The 26,855-nt window shown below is 47.3% G+C and overlaps 1 protein-coding gene across 2 annotated transcripts in view; it reads left to right on the top strand.

Moving 5' to 3' along the window:
* Nucleotides 1-26,855, top strand: part of ano3 (anoctamin 3) — a 183,386-nt gene that overhangs the window by 41,172 nt on the left and 115,359 nt on the right. The window contains exons 2-7 of one of the 2 annotated variants that reach the window (XM_078415486.1): nucleotides 7,061-7,249; nucleotides 10,039-10,152; nucleotides 14,121-14,248; nucleotides 15,698-15,856; nucleotides 20,034-20,134; nucleotides 21,742-21,786. In XM_078415486.1, the coding sequence (XP_078271612.1) occupies nucleotides 7,061-7,249; nucleotides 10,039-10,152; nucleotides 14,121-14,248; nucleotides 15,698-15,856; nucleotides 20,034-20,134; nucleotides 21,742-21,786 (736 nt within the window). The remainder of the gene's footprint in view (nucleotides 1-7,060; nucleotides 7,250-10,038; nucleotides 10,153-14,120; nucleotides 14,249-15,697; nucleotides 15,857-20,033; nucleotides 20,135-21,741; nucleotides 21,787-26,855) is intronic. The other variant, XM_078415487.1, reaches the window with a different exon arrangement.

The raw sequence follows: 26,855 nt of genomic DNA, 5'->3' as shown, positions 1-26,855 counted from the left end.
CCACGATTCAATTGATTCTTACTCTAAAAGCAATAAGCATACATACACCAGCGGGCCAGGCAGCATCTCTGGAGAGAAGGAATGGGTGACGTTTCGGGTCGAGACCCTTCTTCAGACTGAGCCTTATTTAATAATAATTAGAGATAATGAGTCTTATTTAATATTTGGACTTACCAATTCCAACCAGGACCGTCTTAACGCATGGGCCTGATGGGCACTTGCCCGGGGGCCCACGAGCATAGGGGCCCCATGCTGATCTGTGTATGTTAAGTGACTTGCAATAAATAAATACTACTTTAAAAATGTAGGTTCAATAAGTGCTTTTTTCGCAACATTTTCGGTCACTAAGTGCTTCTCACAGCGATCTGTAAGTGCTTTTCGCAACAATGTAGCACTCTAAGTCCATCGCTAAGTGCTTTTCGGTAAGTGCTTTTCGCTGGCACGACAGGGAGGGGCTGGTAGGGAAAGGGGGGTGGGGGAGAGTACACTGCTTTGCCCGGCAGCCCATAATGCTGTAAAAACGGCCCTGATTCCAACGCGCAAGTGTATATTTAGCTTAGTTGGGAGATACGGCATGGCAACGGGCCCTTCGGCCCATCGAGTCTGCTCCAACCAACAATCCCTGTATACTAGCACCATCCTACACACACTAGGGACAATTTACTATCTTTACCGAAGCCAATTAACCTACAAACCTGCACGTCTTTGGAGTGTGGGAAACCGGAGCACCTGAGGAAACCCAAGGGGAGAACGTACAAACTCCGTACAGACAGCAGCCGTAGTCAGGATCGAACCGGGGTCTCTGGCGCTGTGAGGCAGTAACTCTACCGCTGCACCACCGTGCCACTCTATATGTGGAATTTATTGCTAACTGGCCACAGTTAATTAGCAAAAACCAAAATCCATACATAATAGTTGATAATAGTTGATATTCTTACACACTACTGATTTGTAAATAAAGTTTTCAAGTAAAGTGGCACGGTGGCGCAGCGGTGGAGTTGCTGCCTTTGATCGCCGGGTTCGATCCTGACCACGGGTGCTGTCTGTACAGAGTTTTCACGCTCTCCCCGTGACCTGCGTGGGTTTTCTCCGGGTGCTCCGGTTTCCTCCCACACTCCAAAGACGTGCAGGTTTGTCGGTTAATTGGCTTCCGTAAATTGAAAACTGTCCCTAGTGTGTGTAGCATAGTGCTAGTGTACGGGGTGATTGCTGGTCGGCGCAGACTCGATGGGCCGAAGGGCATGTTTCCTCTAAACGGTATCTCTAAAGTGTAACGTCTAAAGCAATTAATTCATCTGAGCTAATCGGCACGGTAGCGCAGCGGTAGAGTTGCTGCTTTACAGCGAATGCAGCGCCGGAGACTCGGGTTCGATCCTGACTACGGGTGCTGCACTGTAAGGAGTTTGTACGTTCTCCCCGTGACCTGCGTGGGTTTTCTCCGAGATCTTCGGTTTCCTCCCACACTCCAAAGACGTACAGGTATGTAGGTTAATTGGCTGGGTAAATGTAAAAATTGTCCCTAGTGTGTGTAGGATAGTGTTAATGTGCGGGGATCACTGGGCGGTGCGGACTTGGTGGGCCGAAAAGGCCTGTTTCCGCGCTGTATATATATGATATGATATGATATGATATGATTACAATGTAATATATAAATCATTAATATATTAAATATTAATTAAATCTAATCTTTACTTTAGCCACACATAAATCTAATAATATGTTTATTACATTTCTAACTTTTTAGTCACATTGAGCACGTGTGATGTTAAATATTCTAAAGTCAACTTTTCCATGTTCATCCCTGAACCGATACAGAAAACCCTAGGAATAACGGATTATGGGCAGTGTTGGTGTCTGTATAAGGTCATAAGTGATAGGAGCAGAATTAGGCCATTGGGCCCATCAAGTCTACTCCGCCATTCAATCATGTCTGATCTATCGCCTCCTCCTAACCCCATTCTCCTGCCTTCTCCCCATAGCCCCTGACACCCGTTCTGATCAAGAATTTGTCTATCTCTGCCTTACAAAATATCCACTGACGTGGCAATGAGTTCCACAGATTAACTACCCTCTGACTAAAAAAGTTCCTCCTCACCTCCTTTCTAAAAGAGCGCCCTTTTAATTCTGAGGCTAAGACCTCTGGTCCTGGACTCTCCCACCAGTGGAAACATCCTGGTACACACATATACAGATCATATATTAGATTGTAATGGGTCTGGACGCAGTAGGAATCAGGCAGGATGCCAGGTAGGTATTAACAGTCATTTAATCCAGCACTAGTCCCTTCCCCAGCCCTGTCCAACCCGTGCCGAGGTGATGATCCAGGGATTGGCCTAATCCCCAGGTACCACCACAAGATCATATATTAATATATGTGTGTGTGTATATATACCCTCGGCATCACCTCGGCACGGGTTGGACAGGGCTGGGGAAGGGACTAGTGCTGGATTAAATGACTGTTAATACCTACCTGGCGTCCTGCCTGATTCCTACTGCGTCCAGACCCATTATATATATACATATATAAATTGTAAATTTCCCCGGTGTGGGACGAATAAAGGGATATATTATTATTATTATATACACACACACACGCACATATACGCACGGAAAAAAAACGTGTTTTAAAAAGAGTGCTGTATTTGACTGTGGCCATGAATGTTTGGATGCTAAGTCAGACTGCAGCGAAATGATTGATTGACCGGTGGAGGGTGAGGTGACAAGACAGGAAAGGTCTGTACTGCTGCAGCTGAGATGCCAACACAACGCGAGCCTAACACACAGGAACGCTGGAAGTTGGCCAGGCTTGCTGAAGCCATCAAACTGAGGCGCCTTTGGCAATAATAGGTGGAGGATTGTGAGACAGACAATTAAAAAAATCAAGGAAGATTAATCCAAAGAACCAGCCTTGGAATTGATAAAATAGGTCAATGCAGATTCAATGAGATGTGGATATCTTGGATGCAGAGTGTTGTGTGGGGGGGGGGGGGGGACAAGTTGTGCAGGAGATTTTAGGCTTTGTGCAGGACAAGACTGTTAACTGCAATGCAGCAGACTGTCAGGTGAACAGTTAAAGCTGGAGTACACCGTGGGGAGTAAATGACAGACACAAAATGCTGGCGTAACTTGGAACAGAAGGATTCAGAGGGGATGGGCCAAATGTGGGCGATCTTAGATTCGGCACCTTGGTCGGCGTGAACAAATTGGGTCGAGGGGCCTGTTTCAGTTTCAGAGAAACAGCGCGGAAACAGGCCCGCAGTGCGCACTGACCAGTGATCCCCGCACACTAACACTATCCTACACACACGAGGGACAATTTACACATACACCAAGCCAATTCACCTACAGACCTGCACGTCTTTGGAGCGTGGGAGGAAACCGAAGATCTCGGAGAAAACCCACGGGGAGAACGTGCAAACTCCGCACAGGCAGCGCCCGTGGTCGGGATCAAACCCGGGTCTCCGGCGCTGCAAGTGCCGTGAGGCAGCAACTCTGCCGCTGCGCCACTGTGGGCGCCCAGAGCAGTTTCTCAGCTGTATTACTCCGTGACTCTAATGCGATATGACACGATGCGATGCGATAGGACTTTATTTATGCCAGGAGGGAGACTGGTCTGCCAACAGTCATAAAACACAACACGGTCCATGAAACATGGAATTAAAGTGACGCGTGGAAAGGCCAGGATTGGGGACGTGCAAAGATTGGGGAGTGGGAAGGGAATCCCATGACAATAGTGCTGCATTGTCAAGAACAGACGTTCGTGATAAGCAGAGCTAACGTAGATCTCGTAAAGAAACAGGATTGATTTCAGACCTGATGCGAGTGAGAATCCAAAGGCTCATTTGCAGTTTTGCAGCTGTGTGTAAAATAGTGGAGAACGACACAAAATGCTGCAGTAACTCAGCGGGACAGGCAGCATCTCTGGAGAGAAGGAATGGGTGACGTTTCGAGTCGAGACCCTTCTTCTCTATCCCTCCCCTCTCTCTCTATCCCCCTCCCCCACCCAAGTCGCACCAGCTTCTCGTTATCACCCAACAAACAGCTCACAATGGCCTGTTCCCTTTATCATCGTTACTTTTTTTGCATATCGTTCATTCATTGTTCTTTATCTCTCCACATCATCGTCTATTTCTCTCGTTTCCCTTATCCCTAACCAGTCTGAAGAAGGGTCTCGACCCGAGACAACGTCACCCATTCCCTTCTCTCCAGAGATGCAGTTACTCCAGCTTTTATGTGTCTATCTTCGGTTTAAAACAGCACCTGCCGTCCCGTCCCACACGGCACTAAATCCTACTGCCCATTAGGATTGGAGAGAGTTTGAGTTTAGAAAAAGCCAAGATGCAGCTCCATTAGCAGTGGGAAGTCTGAAAGACAATACGCATCCATCAACTCCCACTGTGAACATCAGGCAAGCGAGTTGTTTTTTCTGCGGTACTCCAGACTGCTGCATGTCTACTGATCTGCAGAATCTGCAGGGTGTCGGGGGTTACGGGGGGAAGGCAGGAGAATGGGGTTAGATAGATCGGCCGTGACTGAACCGCAGTGTAGACTTGATGGGCCGAATGGCCTAATTCTCCTCCTATCACTTATGACCTAATCTCATCACAAGTCGATTCTCACTCCTGGTAAAATATTTTTTCAGGCAAAGTGGAAGGAAAGCAAGATAGAAATTTAACCCCTGCAAGCCATTTATTCTGCTGCCATGGACAAAACTGATGTATGGTTTAGAGATACTGCATTGAAACAGGAATTTGGCTCGCCGAGTCTGCGCAGACCAATGATTCCCATACACTAGCACTATCTGACACACAAGGGACAATTTACAATTTTACAACACCCAATTAACCTACAAACGTAGGCTGTTATTGCCTTGGACGTTACTTGTGGTTTAAGATAATCTGGTCACTCCGTACATTCTAGGAGCAGAATGAGGCCATTCAGCCCATCAAGTCTACTCCGCCTTTCAATCATGGCTGATCTATCTCTCCCTCTCAACCCCATTCTCCTGCCTTCACCCCACAACCCCTGACACCCCTTCTTCCTCTCCCCGCTCCCGTCCGGCAGAAGGTACAGAAGCTTGAAAGCGCGCACCACCAGACTCAGGAACTGCTTCTCCCCCTCTGTTATCAGGCTTCTGAACGGTCCTTCCATAAGCTGATGTACTGTCCCATTCACCTCTACCTCATTGCGGACGTTGGACTTTGTCTCTGGAACTGGTGCGCTACAATGCTGAGAACTATATTCTGCACTCTGTATCTTCCCCTTTGCTCTACCTATTGTACTTGAGTTTGGCTCGATTGTATTGATGTATGGCATTATTTGATCTGATTGAATAGCATGCAAAAGAAAGCTGTTCACTGTACCTCGGTACACGTGACAATAATAAACCTGAACCTAAATCTGAAACTTTGACAGACCACGACTATCTTATGTTAGGTCAAGGAATTTCAAACTTGGCTTTGGTGCCAATAACCAAGGGTTTGTGCAGAAATCAACCACTTTGTGCATAAGATGATTTTTTTTTTCATTGCAGCAACATTTGCAGTGACATTAAGGGAGAGAAAGGGTGGCGGGGCGAGGAGAGGGCCGACGGTTGCCAGGAAACCAGGCTGTTGCAGGGGCCTCCCGTCCCTCTCCTCTCCCATCCACCTCTTTGCCACGTGGAGTAGCAGCCTCCCGCAGTCGTGCCCGAGGGCGGGGTGGGCCAGACTCCGTTTCCATCTCCTCCTCTCCTCTGGCCTCACTCCTCGCCCCTCGTGTCCGTCGTCGTCGCCAGCTCCCACCATCCTCCCTCAGATTCCCATTAAATCTTTCCCCCCTCACCGTGAACATTATGTCCTCTGGTTCTCGATTCCCCTCCTCTGGGGCAAGTCTCTGACTGAGTGCGCCCACTCGATCATTGATTAGTTTATTGTCACGTGTACCGAAAAGCCTTTGTTGCGTGCTAACCAGCCAGCGGAAAGACAATACATGATTACAATCATGTACAGGTGCATGACAAGGGAATAACGTTTAGTGCAAGGTAAAGCCAGCATAGCCCGATCAAGGATAGGCCGGGGGTCACCAATGAGGTGGATAGTAGTTCAGCACTGCTCTCTTGTAAGAGGTAATTCTGTGGAAACCATTCTGTGTTAACTATGGCAGCCATTTTAAGCTGAATGTGCTATTATACTGAATACACTCCCGTGGGAAGTCGGCCTCCACGGTACCAGACACCTGCAGATAATAAGTTGCTTCCCAAGGTTTAGAAGTTGTTTTTCAGGGTTTGTTGAGGACAGGACATTCCAATGTTCTGAACTAGATGCTATGGTGCCTCCTTATCACACAACGGTGCCTCTCAAATCATCTTAGCTATGCAACTCCTCTTGACTCCTGTTTGACTCCCTAACAATTAAAAGAACTATACTATGGGAACTCTACTATGTTATTGTTAAGACTAGATGATGTCATGTAACTGTGGAAAATTACTGAACCGTGGACAATTACAGGATGTGCCTTTTGTGCTGCTTTGAGCTGTATAAATATCGCCTGTATTCGGGGTATTCTTTGAGAGGAGAGAAGCAGGTGCTCGAGTGGACAACAGTGCACTCAGTTCTCTGTGTCTTCCCCCACCTTGGTGTAAAAGTAAAACGTTTTAACTGAGTCTTGTGTTCTTTGAAATATTTCTTAGGTAAGTCTAGGCGACTTTCACACTCTTCCTCTCATGGAACAACGCCACAGGAGATCCTTCTTCCCTGTGGCTATCAAACTGTACAACTCCTCCCCCTTCTGTCGTGGGGTAGACTGAGACTGACTCCCCCTTCCCCCCCCCTCCCCAATCTTCGCACATCCCCAATCCTGGGCTTTCCACTCGACACTTTAATTCCATGTTTCATGTATTTTGTGTTTTTTATGACTGTCGGCCGATCAATTTCCCTCCCGGGATAAATAAAGTTCTATCGTATCGTATCATTTCGTTTCATACACTTCCATAAGATCATTTATTGTTCATCCCTTATTATTTCATTCATCTACTGCGTTGTAAATGATCAAAGCATCTGTGGTTGTCTTTCTTTTGCAGGGATGAACACGAGTGTGAGTGGGGTCATCACAGAGCAGCCATTGAAGCCTTCGAGAAGAAGCCTGCCGTGTCTGGCCCCAAGTCAAACTCAGCCTAACAACCTCAGCAACCACTCTCTGCAGCAAGCACCCCACCCGAAGGACACTCTAACGCCAGGGCCATGTACCGCAGATTCACCTGTCCAAAGCGGTCAGTTCACCTCTCAAATACTCTCTGTGATTAATGATGGATGATGCTTGCATGGTTGAAATTTCCATCTGTTAAAAGACAGACACAAAACGCTGGAGCAACTCAGCGGGTCAGGCAGCATCTCTGGAGAAAATGAATGGGAGACTCTTCTTCGGACTGAAGACGTTTCGGGTCGAGAACTTTCTTCAGACTGAAGAATAGGTGACGTTTCAGGTCGAGAACTTTCTTCAGTCTGAAGAAGGGTCTCGACCCGAAACACAGCCTATTATTTTTCTTAAGAGATGCTGCCTGTCCCACTTGCAGGTCACGGGGAGAACGCACAAACTCCGCACAGACAGCACTCGTAGTCAGGATCGAACCCGGGCCTCTGGCGCTGTGAGGCAGCAGCTCTACGGTCTATTCCTATTACGAGGGGTGTCCACCATTGAAGGAGATGCACCAGTCTCCACTCCTTTTTCACGACTTCAAGTCCAACGTATGCGACACAGTGGCGCAGCGGTAGAGTTGCTGCCTTACAGCGCCTGCAACGCCAGAGACCCAGATCTGATCCCGACTACGGGTGCCGTCTGTACGGAGTTTGTACGTTCTCCCAGTGACCTGCGTGAGTTTTCTCCGAGATCTCCGGTTCCCTCCCACACTCCAAAGACGTGCATGTTTGTAGGTTAATTGGCTTGGTGTAAATGTAAAAATTGTCCCCGGTGTGTCCCTGGCAGGATAGTGTTAACTTGCGGGGATCGCTGGGTCAGCCCGGATCCGTGGGCCGATGGGCCTGTTTCCTCGATGTATCTCTAAACTAAACTAAACTAAACTAAACTGCTTTGAGTTAGGTTTTCTTAGAAATTCCCCAAGTCTTATAATGCTGCTTAGTCCACAATTCATGATCTGGACTCCTGGAGCATCGTATCTCTGTAATCAATACTTTTAGCTCCACTCTTGCTCCCAACAAGGACAAAGTCCCCCTTGTCCTCACCTTCCACCCCGTCAACATTCACATATAGTATATAATCACTTTTGCCACCTCCAATGGGATCACATCTTCACATTTCCACCCTTCAACTCCATCCAAGGACCCCGACAGTCTTTCCAGGTGAGGCAGTGGTTCGCTTGCACCTCCTCCATCCTCATCTACTGTATCCGCTGTTCCAGGTGCAAACTTCTCTACATCGGCGAGACCAAGCGCAGGCTCGGCGATCGTTTCGCTGAACACCTCCGCTCAGTCCGCCTTAACCTTCCTGAACTCCCGGTGGCTCAGCAGTTTAACTCCCCCTCCCATTCCCACACTGACCTTTCTGTCCTGGGCCTCTTCCACTGTCAGAGTGAGGCCCAGCGCAAATTGGAGGAACAGCACCTCATATTTCGCTTGGGCAGCTTACACCCCAGCGGTATGAACATTGACTTCTCTAACTTCAAATTGCCCTTGCTTTCCCTCTCTCCACATCCCCTCCCCCTTCCCAGTTCTCCCACCAGTCTTACTGTCTCCGACTACATTCTATCTTTGTCCCGCCCACTCCCCTGACATCAGTCTGAAGAAGGGTCTCGACCCGAAACGTCGCCCATTCCTTTTCTCCAGAGATGCTGCCAGTCCACGCTGAAGTACTCCGGCATTTTGTGTCTGCTCAACTTATTAAACAGATTGCCGTCTAGGCAGCTTCAGGGAATGCTCTGCTGCATTTTGTTCAATACAACATTGTGCATAATATGAATATTGAAGAAAACATGAGTTCACAGCTTACCAATTGAAAATAAAATGACATTCTGGTGCATTACAAAACTATCGTTCCTGGCTTTGTGATTGCCTTAAGGTATGATTTAATTTTGAGTTGAAAGTTGCTGGCTGCATATAAGTGCACAAGTTAAAATGTCAATCGGAAACTTTCGTTTCGAGATGCAGCGTAGAAACAGGCCCTTCGGCCCACTGAGTCCGCACCGACCAGCGATCTCCGCACATAAACCCACTGTCCTTCACACACTGGGGACAATTTACATTTGTACCAAGCCAATTAGCCTACAAACCTGTACATTGTTTGGAGTGTGGGAGGAAACCGGAGCACCCGGAGAAAACCCACGCAGATCACATATAAATTGTGGACACAGCCCAGACCATCGCACAAACCAACCTCCCTTCCATTGACTCCATTTATACCTCACGCTGCCTCGGCAAGGCCAGCAGCATAATCTAGGACCAGTCACACCCTGGCCACTCCCTCTTCCCACATCAGGCAAGAGGCACAGAAGTGTGAAAACGCACACCTCCAGATTCAGGGACAGTTTCTTCCCAGCTGTTATCAGGCAACTGAACCATCCCACCACAACCAGAGAGCAGTCCTGAACTACTATCGACCTCATTGGTGACCCTCGGACTATCCTTGATCGGACTTTGCTGGCTTTACCTTTCACTAAATATTATTCCCTTATCAAGTATCTGTACACTGTAAATGGCTCGATTGTAATCACGTATTGTCTTTCCGCTAACTGGATAGCCCGCAACAAAAGCTTTTCACCTCGGTACATGTGACTGTAAACTGACCTGTACTGAAACTGAACTGATCTGTGCCACTGTGCTACCCCGGTTCCTTCTAGTTGCTTCCGCTGATAAAGCCATCTCCATTCCCTGCTCTTTCAATACAGATGGTGGAGGGGTGGGGGAAGGGAGGGGGGAGGTCACCTTTGTCATCTCGACAAATCTTGTTCATGCATTTCCAATGGCTTTTACCTCAGCCTTTTTTTGCGAATTACACCGGCAACATAATTGCAGTTAAAAGTGGGTTTTTCTTCTCCTCATTTAACAGGGATGCCCTCGATGGCCGGCTCGAGTGACAACGTCTTGGTTTACGGTTCTCAACAGGATCCTCGTTCCGGAGCCTGGACACAAGAATCTGTTGTGGAATGTATCACAATCCGAGGTAACCCCTGTTTTAATATTAAGCACGTTCCTCAGCACGGTCAGAGAGTCACGGAGTCATGCGGACAGGAAACAGGCCCTTCGACCCCCAACTTGCCCACGCTGACCAACATGCCCCATCTACACTTAGTCCCAACTGCCTACAGAGGTTAAGTGGCGTCTGTACATTGCTCCGGGTGTGTAAGGAATGGATGAGAAAGTGGGATAGCATAGAACTGGTAGAAATAAGTAGTGTAAGAAAATAACTGCAGATGCTGGTACAAATGGAAGGTATTTATTCACAAAATCCTGGAGTAACTCAGCAGGTCAGGCAGCATCTCAGGAGAGAAGGAATGGGCGACGTTTCGGGTCGAGACCCTTCTTCAGTCTGAAGAAGGGTCTTCGACCCGAAACGTCGCCCATTTCTTCTCTCCTGAGATGCTGCCTGACCTGCTGAGTTACTCCAGCATTTTGTGAATAAATACCTTCGAACTGGTAGAAATGATCAAGCCGCATTTGGAATATCGCGAGCAATTTTGGGCACCATATGTGGGGAAGGACTTGCTGGCTCTGGAGAGGGCCCAGAGGAGGTTTACAAGCAGTATCCCAGGAGTGAGTAGGTTAACCTATGATGAGCGTTTGGCGGCACTGGGCCTGCACGCGTTGGAGTTTAGAAGAGACGTACAGAATAGTGAGCGGCCTGGACAGAGTGGATGTGGAGAGGATGTTTCCACTAGTGGGAGAGTCTAGGACCAGAGGGCACAGCCTCAGAATGATAGGACATACCTTCAGGAAGGGGATGAGGAGAAAATTCTTTAGTCGGAGGGTGGTGAATCTGTGGAATTCTTTGCCACAGAAGGCCGTGGAGGCCAAGTCAGTGGATATATTCAAGGTAGAGATAGATAGATGCTTGATTAGTGTGGGTGTCAGAGGTTATGGGGAGAAGGCAGGAGAATGGGGTTAGGAGGGAGAGATAGATCAGCCATGATTGAATGATGGAGTAGACTTGATGGGCCGAATGGCCTAATTCTGTTCCCATCACTTATGGCCTTATGACCTCTACTAGTGTGAACAGGTCAGTGTGGACTCGGTAGGCTGAAGGGCTTGATTCCGTACTGCATCTAAGTAACCTATCCTATCCATGTGCCCGTCCCATCGTCTCTTAGATGTTATGATAGATGTTGTGCCTCAACTACCTCCTCCGGCAGCTCGTTCTATGCACCCACCACCCATTTTTGTAAAGAAAGTTACCCCTCAGGATCCTAATAGATGGGTTGAATGCACAGAGTCTGCTATCCAGGGTAGTGGAATCAAAAACAAGTGGACATTGGTTTGAGATGGGAGGGGGGGGGGGGGGGGGGAGGATTGAGTATGAACCAAGGGTGTGAAAAAGTTAACCCTCAAGTTCCTATTAAAACATCCCACCCCCACCCCCACTTTCAGCCTGAGTCACCTGGTTCTCGATTCCCCTACTCTGGGCGAGAGACTTTGTGCATCGACCCGATCTATTCATCAAATGATTTTGTAAGTTGAGGCAGGTACTGCCCCGACCACAGAAGAATAAGGAGGAAAGAAGACAAGAGTTTATTGCCTTCCATCACAGTGAGAAATGTAGGGGAGCCGATGTGGTGGATGTTTATGTTAACTTTGATGTAATTTTTAGTTGTGTTTTGGTGCTTTTTTTTCTGGTACGGTGGTGGCGCAGCGGTAGAGTCGCTGCTTTACTGCGCTTGCAGCGCCGGAGACCCGGGTTCAATCCCGACTACGGGCGCTGTCTGTACGGAGTTTGCTCGTTCTCCCCGTGACCGCATGGGTTTTCTCCGCGATCTTCGGTTTCCTCCCACACTCCAAAGACGCCAAAGGATTGTAGGTTAATTGGCTTGGCGTGTGTGTAAATTGTCCTTAGTACGCGTAGGATAGTGTTAATGTGCGGGGATCGCTGGTTGGCGTGGACTCGGTGGTCCGAAGGGCCTGTTTCCGTGCTGTATGTCTATACTGAACTACATAAAATTTCACCGTACCTTAAATGGTACACGTGACAAGAAAGGACCATTGATCCATTGATCCATTGAACCATTGATCCATTGATCCATTGAACCATTGATCCATTGAACATGTAAAAGGCACTAGGACAGATACATGGCAAAGGAAGGTTTAGAGGGATCGGGCCAAACTCGGGCAAATGGGGCTAGCTTAGACGGGACATCTTGTTCAGCGTGGACAAATTGGGTCGAGGGGCCTGTCTCTCTGCTGTTCGACTCTATGACTCTAATCGGTCGATAATCAGGAACAAACATTCACGATAAACAGAGAAAGGATTAATTTCAGATCTGATGCAAATGAGAATCCAATGGCTCATTTGCAGTTTTGCAGCTGTGCGTAAAACAGTATAGCAGAACACAAAATGCTGGAGTAACTCAGCGGGTCAGGCAGCAGCTCACACTGACCTCTCTGTCCTGGGCCTCCTCCAATAGAGTGAGTCCCAGCGCAAATTGGAGAGAAGGAATGGGTTTCAGGTCGAGAGTCAGGGGAGAAGTAGACATAGAGATATGGAAGGGCAAGGTGTGAAAGTGATAGATTAAAGGGGATGGGGATCAAGGATAATGTAGAATAGATCGTTGTTAGATGGGGAAGGTGATAACGAGGCATATAACGTAAAATTTAATCAGGAGGACAGTGAAACTAGTCGGAGAACTGGGAAGGGGAAGGAATGGAGAGAGAGGGAAAGCAAGGGTTACTTGAAGTTAGAGAAGTCAATGTTCATACCGCTGGGGTGTAAGCTGCCCAAGCGAAATATGAGGTGATGTTCCTCCAATTTGCGCTGGGCCTCACTCTGACAGTGGAGGAGGCCCAGGACAGGAAGGTCAGTGTGGGAATGGGAGGGGGGGGAGTTAAAGTGTTGAACAACCGGGACATCAGGTAGGCCCAGGCGGACTGAGCGGAGGTGTTCAGTGAATTGATTACCAAGCCTGCGAAATAGTGTGAACTGTTTGTTAGCAGGTCAAGTTGTTATCAAGTTGGATGCCTCCAGATTACAATTTCAACTCATTTTCAGTTGTTTATTGTCACGTGTACCGAGGTACAGTGAAAAGCTTCTGTTGCGTGCTAACCAGTCATCGGAAACGCAATACATGATTACAATCGAGCCATTTACAGTGTAGAGATACATGATAAGGGAGTGCCACAGTTAAAGAAACGTTGCTGTAGAAGTAGAGATTTAATAGGCAATAGACAATAGGTGCAGGAGGAGGCCATTCGGCCCTCCGAGCCAGCACCGCCATTCAATGTGATCATGGCTGATCATTCTCAATCAGTACTCCGTTCCTGCCTTCTCCCCATACCCCCTCACTCCGCTATCCTTAAGAGCTCTATCCAGCTCTCTCTTGAATGCATTCAGAGAATTGGCCTCCACTGCCTTCTGAGGCAGAGAATTCCACAGATTCACAACTCTCTGACTGAAAAAGTTTTTCCTCATCTCAATTCTAAATGGCCTACCTCTTATTTTTAAACTGTGGCCCCTTGTTCTGGACTCCCCCAACATTGGGAACATGTTTCCTGCCTCTAACGTGTCCAACCCGTTAATAATCTTATACGTTTCGATAAGATCTCCTCTCATCCTTCTAAATTCCAGTGTATACAAGCCTAGTCGCTCCAGTCTTTCAACATACGACAGTCCCGCCATTCCGGGAATTAACCTAGTAAACCTACGCTGCAGGCCCTCAATAGCAAGAATATCCTTCCTCAAATTTGGAGACCAAAACTGCCCACAGTACTCCAGGTGCGGTCTCACTAGAGCCCCGTACAACTGCAAAAGGACCTCTTGGCTCCTAGAGTGTGGAACGATTGTAATATGTGATTGTAGACGTGCTTCTGTGGCCGGCACGTAAATAGTCGCCTGCGTTGGGCGCCATTTCGCAATAGTCGCCTGAGTTGGGCGCCATTTTAAGGATGAATGTCTGAATAGTAAGGGTTGATTTCTTTATTTTTCAGATGATGATCAGGAGTGGAGTACAATTGAATCTGAGCAAAGAACCTACGATTCTCAGACTGACCATATCTTTCTCCTCCAGACCAAGGAACCAGAGCAATTTCTGGGGATCCCCAGAGAAGAACATATGGTATTATTTTACGCAAAGTAGTTCATTTAGTTAGTTAGTTTAGTTCATCGTCACGTGTACCGAGCTACAGTGAGAAGCTTATTTTTGTCATGAGCTGACCAGTCAGCGGAAAGACACTGCATGGTTACAATCGAGCCGTCCACCGTGTACGGATGCATGATAAGGGAATAACATCATGCGCTCCGGAGAATTGGTAGGCATTCCAAATGCAATCACACTGCTCAGTTATCTACTGATGCGGCACTGAGCTTAAGTCTAGGAAGGAACGGCAAGGTAGATTTTCACAGAGACACGCAAGGAAAACTGCAGATGCCGGTTTACAAAACTAAAAAGACACAAAGTGCTGGAGTAACTCACTGGATCAGTCATCTCTTGTGAACATGGGTAGATGATGTCTCGGGTTGGGACCCTTCATCAGACCCTATCTATGCCACACATAATGTTAATATGTTCCAGGAGCAGAATTAGGCTTTTCGGCCCATCAAGTCTACTCCGCCATTCCATCATGGCTGATCTTGCTCTCCCTCTCAACCCCACTCTCCTGCCTTCTCCCCATGGCTCCTGACTCTAATACTAATCATGAATCTATCAATCTCTTCCTTAAAAATATCCACTGACTAGGCCTCCACAACATTCTGTGGCAAAGAGTTCCACAGATTCACCACGTTCTGACTAAAGAAATTCCTTGCTGAAGGTATGTCCTTTAATTCTGAGGTTATGACCTCTGGCGACAACGTGCTCACCGTGTCCACTCTACCAGGCCTGGCCCTCGACCAAGTCGCCCCTCAACCTCCTCGGTTCCAGGAACAGTAGGAGTCATTCATTTCTCCCCAAAGACAAAGTCAAGGAGTTGAGGTGAAACGTCTTTTTAATTTTTTAAATTTATTTAGAGATACAGCGCAGAAACAGGCCCTTCGGCTCACTGGGTCCGCGCCGCCCAGTGATCCCTGCACATTAACACTATCCTATACCCACTACGGACAATTTTTACATTTACCAAGCCATTGACTCCATCTACACCTCGCGCTGCCTCCGCAAGGCCAGCAACATAATCAAGGACCAGTCTCACCCCGGTCACTCCCTCTTCTCCCCTCTCCCATCGGGCAAAAGGTACAGAAGTGTACAAACGCACATCTCCAGATTCAGGGACAGTGTCTTCCCAGCTGTTATCAGGCAACTGAACCGTCCTCTCACCAACCAGAGAGCGGTGCTGAACTACCATCTACCTCAGCGGTGAACCTCGGATTATGTTTGATCGGACTTTGCTGGCTTTACCTTGCACTAAACGTTATTCCCTTATCATGTAACTGTACACTGTGAATGGCTCGATTGTGACCACATGTTGTCTTTCCGCTGGCTGGTCGGCACGCGACAAAAGCTTGTCACTGTACCTCGGTACACATGACAATAAACTAGACTGAAACTGAGTGTCATGTATCCCATGCCTAGGATAAAGAGCAGTCGGCGTCGGAGTATAATATGTTCTTCAAAGATAGCAAGAAGAAGATTGACTATATTTTGGTCTACAAAAAAACAGACATGCATGTGGACAAACGGAGCACCTTTGAGAAGAACCTACGGGCCGAAGGACTGCAACTGGAACGAGAGGTGTGGACAAAACAAATTGCTTCATTTATAATCGTTTTATTGCCTTTGACGATCAGTTTAGTTCAGAGACACAGCGCGGAAACAGGCCTTTCGGCCCACCGGGTCCGCGCCGACCAGCGGCCCCCGCGCACTAACGCTATCCTACACGCACACACACACACACACACACTAGGGGACAATTTTATATTTACACCAAGCCAATTAACCGACAAACCTGCACGTCTTTGGAGTGTGGGAGGAAACCGAATGCGCCCGGAGAAAACCCCACGTGGGTCACGGGGAGAGCGTACAAACCCCGTACAGACAGCACCCGTAGTCAGGATCGAACCTGGGTCTGTGGCGCTGTGAGGCAGCAACTCTGCCGCTGTGCCACCCTAAAGAATGCATCACGAAGCACTAAGTAAGTTAAAGTATACCCAGGCAGAGGTGGGGGGGGGGGGGGGGTCATGGATAGAGCCCTTGTCCCCCACCCTGAAGCCGTTCTACGGACAGCGAGGGTGTGGAACTCTGAACATCACACTTCTCCAGATCAGTCAAGGCAGCTGTAACTCTGCCTAAGCTGTGTTATCGCATTAACTGCTCAATAAAGCAGCACAGTCCCATTCAACCGCAGGCATGAGAGGATTTACAGGCTTGGGCAGAGTTTCCAGAGTTATGGATTGCATTCTCTGGCTTCATGCGTAAGCCTGCACAGGGCTGCCCGTCACCAACAATAGCCACTTTCGTTTTTAATTTTGTTTTGAGGTACGGTGCAGAAACAGGCCCTTCGGCCCACCGAGTCCGCGCCGACCAGCGATCCCCGCACACGAACACTGTCCGACACACACTGGGGACAATTTACAATTATACCGAAGCCAATTACCCTGCAAACTTGTACGTCATTAGAATGTGGGGGGAATCCGGAGCACCCGGAGAAATCCCACGCCGGTCACGGGGAGAAGGTACAAACTCCGTACAGACGGCTCCCGTTGGTCAGGATCGAACCCGGGCCTCTGGCGCTGTGAGGCAGCAACTCTACCGCTGCGCCACTTAACAAATAACAGGGCTTGGTATTTTACATAACTAATGATAACATTTCCACTGAAACATGAAAGAAGAAAGTAAGAAAAAATGCATGATGCGTGAAAGGAATGGACAGGTTAAAATGTTTCACAGTACCTTGGTACATGTGACAATGATAATCCTAAACCTATAGTCATGAAGAGAATAAATCATTGCAGTAGCTGTACATAAGATCGTAGGTAAGAGTTGATTTTCCAACATTGCCACCTTCTTACACTATTCCATGTAGTCATAGAGTCCTAGAATCAAACAGCGCGGAAACAGGCTCTTCGGCCTAACTTGCCCCCACCAACCAACCTGTAGAATCTACACTAGTCCCACCTGTCTGCATTTGGCCCATATCTATCTACAGACAGCTATGGAGGCCAAGTCAATGGACCAGTTTAAGGCCAAGATTGACAGATTCTTGATTAGTATGGGTGTCAGGGTTTATGGGGAGAAGGCAGGAGAATGGGGTTGAGAGGGAGAGATAGATCAGCCATGATTGAATGGCGGAGTAGACTTGATGGGCCGAATGGCTTAATTCTAATTATAGAATTTCTGAGCTTGTGAACGACAATAGACAATAGGTGCAGGAGTAGGCCATTCGGCCCTTCGAGCCAGCACCACCATTCAATGTGATCATGGCTGATCATTCTCAATCAGTACCCTGGTCCTGCCTTCTCCCTGTACCCCCTGACTCCGCTATCCTTAAGAGCTCTATCTAGCTCTCTCTTGAATGCATTCAGAGAATTGGCCTCCACTGCCTTCTGAGGCAGAGAATTCCACAGATTTACAACTCTCTGACTGAAAAAGTTTTTCCTCATCTCCGTTCTAAATGGCCTACCCCGTATTCTTAAACTGTGGCCCCTGGTTCTGCACTCCCCCAACATTGGGAACATGCTTTCTGCCTCTAACGTGTCCAACCCCTTAATAATCTTATACGTTTCGATATGATCCCCTCTCATCCTTCTAAATTCCAGTGTATACAAGCCTAGTCGCTCCAGTCTTTCAACATATGACAGTCCCGCACAGACAGCACCCAAGGTCAGGATCCAACACAGGTCTCTGGCGCTGTGAGGCAGCAGTTCAGCAGTTCTATAGGGTGGCACAGTGGTAGAGTAACTGCCTTACAGAGCCAGAGACCTTTGGTTCGATCCTGACTGCGGGTGCTGTCTGTACAGAGTTTGTACGTTCTCCCCGTGACCTGCGTGGGTTTTCTCCGAGATCTTCAGTTTCCTCCCACACTCCAAAGACGTACAGGTTTGTAGGTTAATTGACTAGGTATAAATGTCAAATAAATTACCCCGAATGTGTGTTGGGTAGTGTTAATGTGCGGGGATCGCTGGTCGGCGTGGACTCAATGGGCCGAAGGGCCTGCTTCCGCACAGTATCTCTAAACTAAACTAAACTTTTCCAGTTTTGGGAATATTTGGTTTGTGTATATTAAAAGGCAGTCATGAAATCCCCTAATCTTTCGTTAGAACATTCAAAAACAATTTAGATTTGTGCTGTGATACCAATGATTCATTAGCTGTGCTGCCCAAAGGAAATAATCTTTGGGAAGAGTTGATAATGAGGTAAAAGCCTAATGGGATTTTAATGTGGAATTATATGTTTTCTTACCCTCGAGATAAAGCAATAACTTTATTAAAAATGAGGCTTTTTGCCATTGATGTTAAGTCAATGATAACATTAATGTTAACTCATATTAAATGGCAGTGCTGGCTCGAAGGGCCAAATGGCCTTCTCCTGCACCTATTTTCTATGTTTCTACATTTCATATAACCTGCTTATAAATCTGAGCTGAAATTATGTAGACAGTGATTTAGAAACATAGAAACATAGAAAATAGGTGCAGGAGTAGGACATTCGGCCCTTCGAGCCAGCACCACCATTCAATATGATCATGGCTGATCATCCAGAATCAGTACCCCGTTCCTGCTTTCTCCCCATATCCCTTGATTCCATTAGCACTAAGAGCTAAATCTAGCTCTCTCTTGAATACATCCAGTGAATTCGCCTCCACTGCCTTCTGTGGCAGAGAATTCCACAGATTCACAACTCTCTGGGTGAAAAAGCTTTTCCTCATCTCAGTCCTAAATGGCCTCCCGCTTATTCTTAAACTGTGACCCTTGGTTCTGGGCTCCCCCAACATGGGGAACATTTTTCCTGCATCTAGCCTGTCCAATCCCTTATGAATTTTATACTTTTCTTTAGGAAACATTTGGAAGTGTTTTGAACCACCTTTCCCCAGATTCAGGGACAGTTTCTTCCCAGCTGTTATCAGGCAACTAAACCATCCTACCACAACCAGAGAGCAGTCCTGAACTACTATCTACCTCTTTGCTGACCCTCGGACTATCTTTGATTGGACCTTCCTGGCTTTTCCTTGCACTAAACGTTATTCCTTTATCCTGTATCTGTACACTGTTAATGGGTACATTTTTACAGATACAGCATGGAAGCAGGCCCTTCGGTCCACCGATCACCCATTCACATAAGTTCTATGTTATCCCATTTTCACATCCATTTAGTTTGGAGATACAGCATGGAAAAACAGGCCCTTCGGCCCACTGAGCCCGTGCCAACCATCGATGACCTGTTCACACCAGTTCTAGATACATAGAAACATAGAAAATAGGTGCAGGAGTAGGCCATTCAGCCCTTCGAGCCTGCACCACCATTCAATATGATCATGGCTGATCATCCAACTCAGTATCCTGTACCTGCCTCCTCTCCATACCCCCTGATCCCTTTAGCCACAAGGGCCACATCTAACTCCCTCTTAAATATAGCCAATGAACTGGCCTCAACTACCTTCTGTGGCAGAGAATTCCACTCTGTGGCAGAGAATTCCACGAAATGTTATTGCATTTTCTCACCCACTCCCGACACACTAGGGAGCAACCTACAGAAGCCATTCAACCTACAAACCCGCACGTCTTTGGGATGTGGGAGGAAGCCGGAGCACCAGGTGGAAACCCATGCGGTCACAGAGTGATTTGGCTCGATTGTAATCACGTCTAGCCTTTCTGCTGACTGGAAAGCACACGACAAAAAGCTTTTCACTGTACCTCGGTCCACGTGACAGTGAACTAAATTAAACCACATCTTCATTTCTTTCTAACTGCAGCAATCCATCACAAATACTGACGTGATGTTTGTGAAACTCCACGCACCTTGGGAAACTATCTGTAAATATGCAGAGATCATGAACATTCGAATGCCCTTCAGGTATTGTAAATGTCTTGCTTTGTTAAGTTCAAGTGTTAAACTGCTGGCCTTAATACCGAGGTTATCGCTGATTTTTTGGGGGGACATTGCCAAAGATCAGTGTGGGATTGTGACAACATTTATAATAGAAGCTTTATAAAAAAAAAAGGGTGTAGCCCTGAAGACAAGGATAGTTTTGTTTTCTCTCATGTCACCAAAGCATTCCTTGATCGTCGAGCTATCATCAACTCCCTCCAACGAAAAGTCGGAGAACATCCCTTGATAGACAATAGACAATAGACAATAGACAATAGGTGCAGGAGTAGGCCATTCAGCCCTTCGAGCCAGCACCGCCATTCAATGCGATCATGGCTGATCACTCTCAATCAGTACCCCGTTCCTGCCTTCTCCCCATACCCCCTCACTCCGCTATCCTTAAGAGCTCTATCCAGCTCTCTCTTGAAAGCATCCAACGAACTGGCCTCCACTGCCTTCTGAGGCAGAGAATTCCACACCTTCACCACCCTCTGACTGAAAAAGTTCTTCCTCATCTCCGTTCTAAATGGCCTACCCCTTATTCTCAAACTGTGGCCCCTTGTTCTGGACTCCCCCAACATTGGGAACATGTTATCTGCCTCTAATGTGTCCAATCCCCTAATTATCTTATATGTTTCAATAAGATCCCCCCTCATCCTTCTAAATTCCAGTTTATACAAGCCCAATCGCTCCAGCCTTTCAACATACGACAGTCCCGCCATTCCGGGAATTAACCTAGTGAACCTACGCTGCACGCCCTCCATAGCAAGAATATCCTTCCTCAAATTTGGAGACCAAAACTGCACACAGTACTCCAGGTGCGGTCTCACCAGGGCCCGGTACAACTGTAGAAGGACCTCTTTGCTCCTATACTCAACTCCTCTTGTTACGAAGGCCAACATTCCATTGGCTTTCTTCACTGCCTGCTGTACCTGCATGCTTCCTTTCATTGACTGATGCACTAGGACACCCAGATCTCGTTGAACTCCCCCTCCTCCTAACTTGACACCATTCAGATAATAATCTGCCTTTCTATTCTTACTTCCAAAGTGAATAACCTCACAGGAAGTGCAGATGCTGGTTTCAACCGAAGAAAGACACAAAACGCTGGAGTGACCCAGCGGGGCGGGCAGCATCTCTGGAGAGCACGGAACGGGTGACGTTTCAGGTTGAGACCCTTCTTCAGACTTCAGACTCTTCCGTCTGAAGAAGGGCCTCGACCCGAAACGCCACCCGTTCCTTCTCTCCAGAGACGCTGCCCGTCCCACTGAGTCACTCCAGCGCTTTGTGTCGGTCCCTTTATTTGCGACAGTTTGTGAGAATTACCGCAGGGAAAATGCAACAAAACAAGACACGTTGAGCACGGAGTGTGTTCCCCAAAGGCCCTGATTCTAAAGCCAGAATAAAGAATCGTTGTTCTGATCCTATATTGCTTCTGTTTGTGGCGAGACGGTGTACGATTAAAGCATGTACTCTGCACGATTACATTAGAATTTGCCTTAATGGCGTCTGACATTCGCGATGGACAGTGAGTAGATGTTACCTGGTCTTTTCTTCCTCATGTTCAGTTTATTGTTTTCATATCCATCCAGGAAAAAATGTTATTACACTGGTTGGAGGAGCAAAATGATCAGCAGGTTGGTTGGTGCTGTGCTGTGTATGCTTTAACCTCACGTTTCAATAAGCCTGCAGATTGGATGTAGTTGGTGATTGTAAAATCACGGGGAGACCACTCTGGGCACGAGAGAGACACCAAAAGCTGGAGTGACTCAGCGGGGGACAGGCAGCATCTCTGGAGAGAAGGAATGGGTGGCGTTTCGGGTCGAGACCCATCTTCAGACTGGCATGGGTTAACGCTACAGTGGTAGGCATGGGTTATCTATACACATTGCACAGCATGGTGCAAAGTTATTGCACCTCACTGTAGTCAAGGCAGAGTAACTCCTCAAACTACCTGAGGAAGGAACAGGTGAATTCAATTTACTTAGATATTTTAGTGGTAGTAGTACTTTAGGATCACTATTACTTTAGTAATATGGTTCAGGTATCTGGTGTTTTTATGACTGTTGGCAGATCAATTTCCCTCCTGGGATAAATAAATTTCTATCGTATCGCATCGTAATAGTGATTTCGTCATACTTCGCACAAGTTTTATGTTATCCCATTCTTTCATCCGTTTAGCTTAGAGATACAGCACGGAAACAGGCCCTTCGGCCCACTGAGTCCACGCCAATCACCCGTTCACATTGGTTCTATGCTATCCCATTTTCTCATCCACCCCCTGCACGCTAGGGGCAGCTTACAGAAGCCAATTAACTTACACGCCTGTACGTCTGTGGCATGTGGGAGGAAGCCCGCTGGAAGCCCGCCCAATCACAGGGAGAACGTGCAAACTCCGCACAAAACTCTCCAGCCCCGGCGTATCCATGTGCCTTACCAAACGTCTATGAAACCCCACTCTCATATCTGCCTCCACCACCACTCCTGGCAGCACGTTCCAGGCACCCACCACCCTCTGCGTAAAAAGATAATGTCCTGCACATCTTTTTAAACTTTGCCTCTCTTACCTTAAAACCATGCCCTCCACAATTTGATTTTTCCATCCTTGGAATTAGGTTCTGACTATCTACCATCTAGAGTTTAGAGATACCGCCCAGAAACAGGCCCATCGGCCCACCAAGTCCGCGCCGACCAGCGATCCCTGCACACTAACACTATCCTGCACACACTGGGGACAATCTATAATTTTACCAAACCAATCAACCTACAACCCTGCACGTCTTTAGAGTGTGGGAGGAAACCGGAGCTCCCGGAGAAAACCCACGCAGGTCACGGGGAGAACGTACAAACTCCGTACAGACGGCGCCCGTAGTCGGGATTGAGCCCGCGTCTCCGGTGATGTGAGGCAGCAACTCTACCGCCGCGCCACCGTGCCTCCCTCAGAATTTCACGCACTTACTTACTGACGCACTCAACGCCTTTTGTTGAGTGCTGAATAACGTGTGACCATTTAGTTTAGACATGCAGCACGGAAACTGGCCCTTCGGCCCACTGAGTCTGCGCTAACCATCGACCACCCGTTCACACTAGTTTTATATCATCCCAGTTTCTCATCCACTCCCTACACACAAGGGTCAACTTACAGAAGCCAACGAACCGAAAAGCCTGCACGTCTGTGGCATGTGGGAGGAAACCGGACACGCCCTCTGCTTTTTAAATGTCATTTTACATAAAATAACATCATCTTGACCTTTGCGGAGAATTTGTGACATTTTGACATTTACTTTCAGCAATAGAGTTATACTATTCTCAGCTGTGTACACCGATCAGCCATAACGTCATGACCTGATGAGCCAAAACATTATGAACACCTGGCGAATATGCTGTTGGTCCTCCGTGTGCAGCCCCATTCGCAGCAGGGTGCGATGCACTGTGCATTGCGACACATTCCTCCCATGACCACCATTAAGATTTTCTGTGACTTGACCTTCTGTCGGTTCGGACCAGACGGGATAGCCTTCGTTGCCCTCGCGCATCGATGAGCCTTGGGCGCCCAACACCCCGTCTGTCGCCGGTTTGTGGTTTGTCCCTCCTCGGACCACTGTCGGTAGGTACTCACCACTGCTGACCGGGAGCACCCCACAAGCCTTGCCGTTTCAGAGGTGCTCTGACCCAGTCGTCTGGCCGTAACAATTTGGCCCTTGTCAAAGTCGCTCAGGTCTTTACTCCTGCCCGTTTCTCCTGCATCCAACACGTCAACCTCAAAAACTGACTGTTCGCTTGCTGCCTAATATATCCCACCCCTTGACAGGTGCCATGGAAACAAGATAATCAATGTTATTCACTTCACCTGTCAGTGGTCATAATGTTTTGGCTTGGCAGTGTATTTCTCAGATCTTGTGATTGACTAGAATAAAGTTACATGATTTAGTAGTTTGTCATTCACTTTCCAAAGTGCTCAACTCTGTCTATATCTATTGCAGTGAAGTAGGAGTGGAAGTTTCCTCAGCCAGGAAGATGACGTTTACATCCTTTTATTTACAAGATGCTGAGACAAGGCCCAGTCTCTCCAGCCAAATTGTCCTCAGGTGGATAGATTATCTAGAGTAGTGGAGAATCAAGTCAAACTTACCAATTAATCTGGTTCAGTAGTTTGTAGTTTTTTAATTTCCTATTTTCTTACAACTTCTACGCTGTTTGACAAACTCAAAAGCCTGCTTTTTCTTTCACCTACTTCCTCTTATGCCCATCCAATTTGTTTTTTCGTTTAGTTTAGAGATACAGCGCGGAAACAGGCCCTTCGGCCCACCGAGTCCGCGCCGACTAGTGGTCCCCGCACACCAACGCTATCCTACACGCACACTAGGGACAATTTTTACATTTATACCGAGCCAATTAACCTTCAAACCTGCACGTCTTTGGAGTGTGGAAGGAAAACAAAGATCTCGGAGAAAACCCACGCAGGTCAAGGGGAGAACGTGCGACAGACAAGGACCCGTGGTCGTGATCGAACCCGGGTCCCTGACACTCTACCGCTGCGCCACCGTGCCGCCCCGAGGGTCGTAGAGCCCGACTTTCCCACGCCGACCAAGACGCCCCATCTATGCTAGTCCCACCTGCCATCATTTGGCCCACATCCCTCTAAACCATTCCTATCCATGTACAGGTACCTGGCCAAATGTCTTTTAAATATAGCACCTGCCACAACTAAGAAGCCAATGAGAGAGTCATAGAGTCATTCAGCAGCGTGAAAACAGGCCCTTCGGCCCACCTCATAAGGTCGTAAGTGCTAGGAACAGAATTAGGCCATTCGGCCCATCAAGTCTACTCCCCCATTCAATCTTGGCTGATCTATCTCTCCCTCCTAACCACATTCTCCTGCCTTCTCCCCAGAATCCCTGACACCCTGACAACTCTTCCATGCTGACAAAGATGCCCCATCTAAGCTTATCCTAATTGATTTTGTTGCCTCATCTCCCTCTAAACCTGTCCTATCCACGCACCTGTCCAAAAGTCTTTCAAATGCTGTTATATCACCTGCCTCAACCACCATCTTCCCAACTGCATCTTCAATGTCTAACTTGTTCAGATTATAACTTGTTGGTTTTGACAGTCTTTATGCATTTGGAACCATGTTAGACGCATTACATAAAGAACAAGTTTTTCTTAAAATAAGCAGAGATGGTAACATATAGATAGATGTCTGATATTAATCTTGTTATTTTAGCTGTATAGTATTAGTTTCAGAAGGTAATATTTCTGAGATTTTGTGTTTGTTGGATACTTTAAGAGGAAAATCAGTAAATACAAATTATTGTCCTGCATTTTTCTAGATCTATCTCGAACTTCATCCACCAATTTTTGTTAAATCCAGACCTGAAAATATTTTGTTTTAATTTGGAGATACATCATGGAAATAGTCCCTTCAGCCCACTGAGTCCACGCCGACCATCAATCACCAGTTCACGCTAGTTCTATGTTATCCCACTTTCTCATCCACTCCCTGCACACTGGGGGCAATTTACAGAGAGCCGATTAACCTACAAACCCGCACGTCCTTAGGATGTGGAGGAGACTGGAGCACCCGGAGGGAACCCATGTTTTTACAGGAAGAACGTGCAAACTCCACACAGACAGCACCCGAAGTCAGGATCCAACCTGGGTCTCTAGCCCTTGTGAGGCAGCAATTCTACCGCTGCACCATTATTGCTACTTTTTCTTTCCATTGGAACCTAATCAGATGTACAGCACTTTGGTCAACGTGGGTTGTTTTTAAATGTGCTATACAAATAAAATTGACTTGACTTGACTTGACAGTGCAGGTATTGTTTGGGGGTAGAGAGGAAAGAAAGGCATTTGTTGTCGAAAATATGTTACTCACCCCATCTCCCCCTACCAAACCTCCAAAGTAAAGTAACATGATTGTCTTAAAAGACGCAGAGTTTTGCTCTGAGAAGGTAGAATATTTACCATTGCGCAAGACTTCCGCTTCAACGGATATCGGAGGGAACTTAACTCGTAAGCTGACCGCAGAATCCACTTGCAAAATCAGTAAAACACTTTGAGATTGCTATTCGCAACTTGAGCCAAGAAAGTTGTTTATTTTTATGAACAGAAAGTTATAAAGGAACAGGTAGATCTGCTGCCTCACAGCGCCAGAGACCCAGGTTCAATCCTGACCTCGGTTGCTGTCTGTGTGGAGTTTGCACGTTCTCCCTGTGACCGCCTGGGTTTCCTCCGGGTGCTCCGGTTTCCTCCCACATCCCAAAGACGTGCGGGTTTGCAGGTTAATTGGCCCTCTTGTAAATTGCCCTCCAGTGTGTAAGGGAGTGGATGAGAAAGTGGGATAGCATAGAACTGGTGTGAACGGGTTACCGATGGTCGGCGTGGACTTGATGGGCCGAAGGGCCTGTTTCCGTGCCATATCTCTAAACTCAACCGCACACATTTTCATTTTTCTTTTGTGCATTTCTCTGTCCATCACGGTTTTTTTCCCATACGTTAGATTCATATTTAATCGATGTCAGTTCAAGTATAGTGTGTCCAAGTTAACATTATAAATGTGTCGAACAAAACAAATTTGAAAAGGGGTCAGGGACCAGAACATTCTGAAGGGCTGTGCAGAAAATGGACAACAGCAGTAGTTGACAAATAATTCTTAATGTGATTTTACAATTCTCCAAATTAATGCATGGGCATTTCTGTA

This window comes from Rhinoraja longicauda, chromosome 18 (assembly GCF_053455715.1).
Source record: "Rhinoraja longicauda isolate Sanriku21f chromosome 18, sRhiLon1.1, whole genome shotgun sequence".
Classification (NCBI taxonomy): domain Eukaryota; kingdom Metazoa; phylum Chordata; class Chondrichthyes; order Rajiformes; family Arhynchobatidae; genus Rhinoraja; species Rhinoraja longicauda.
This window is presented reverse-complemented; position numbering and strand designations above follow the sequence as displayed.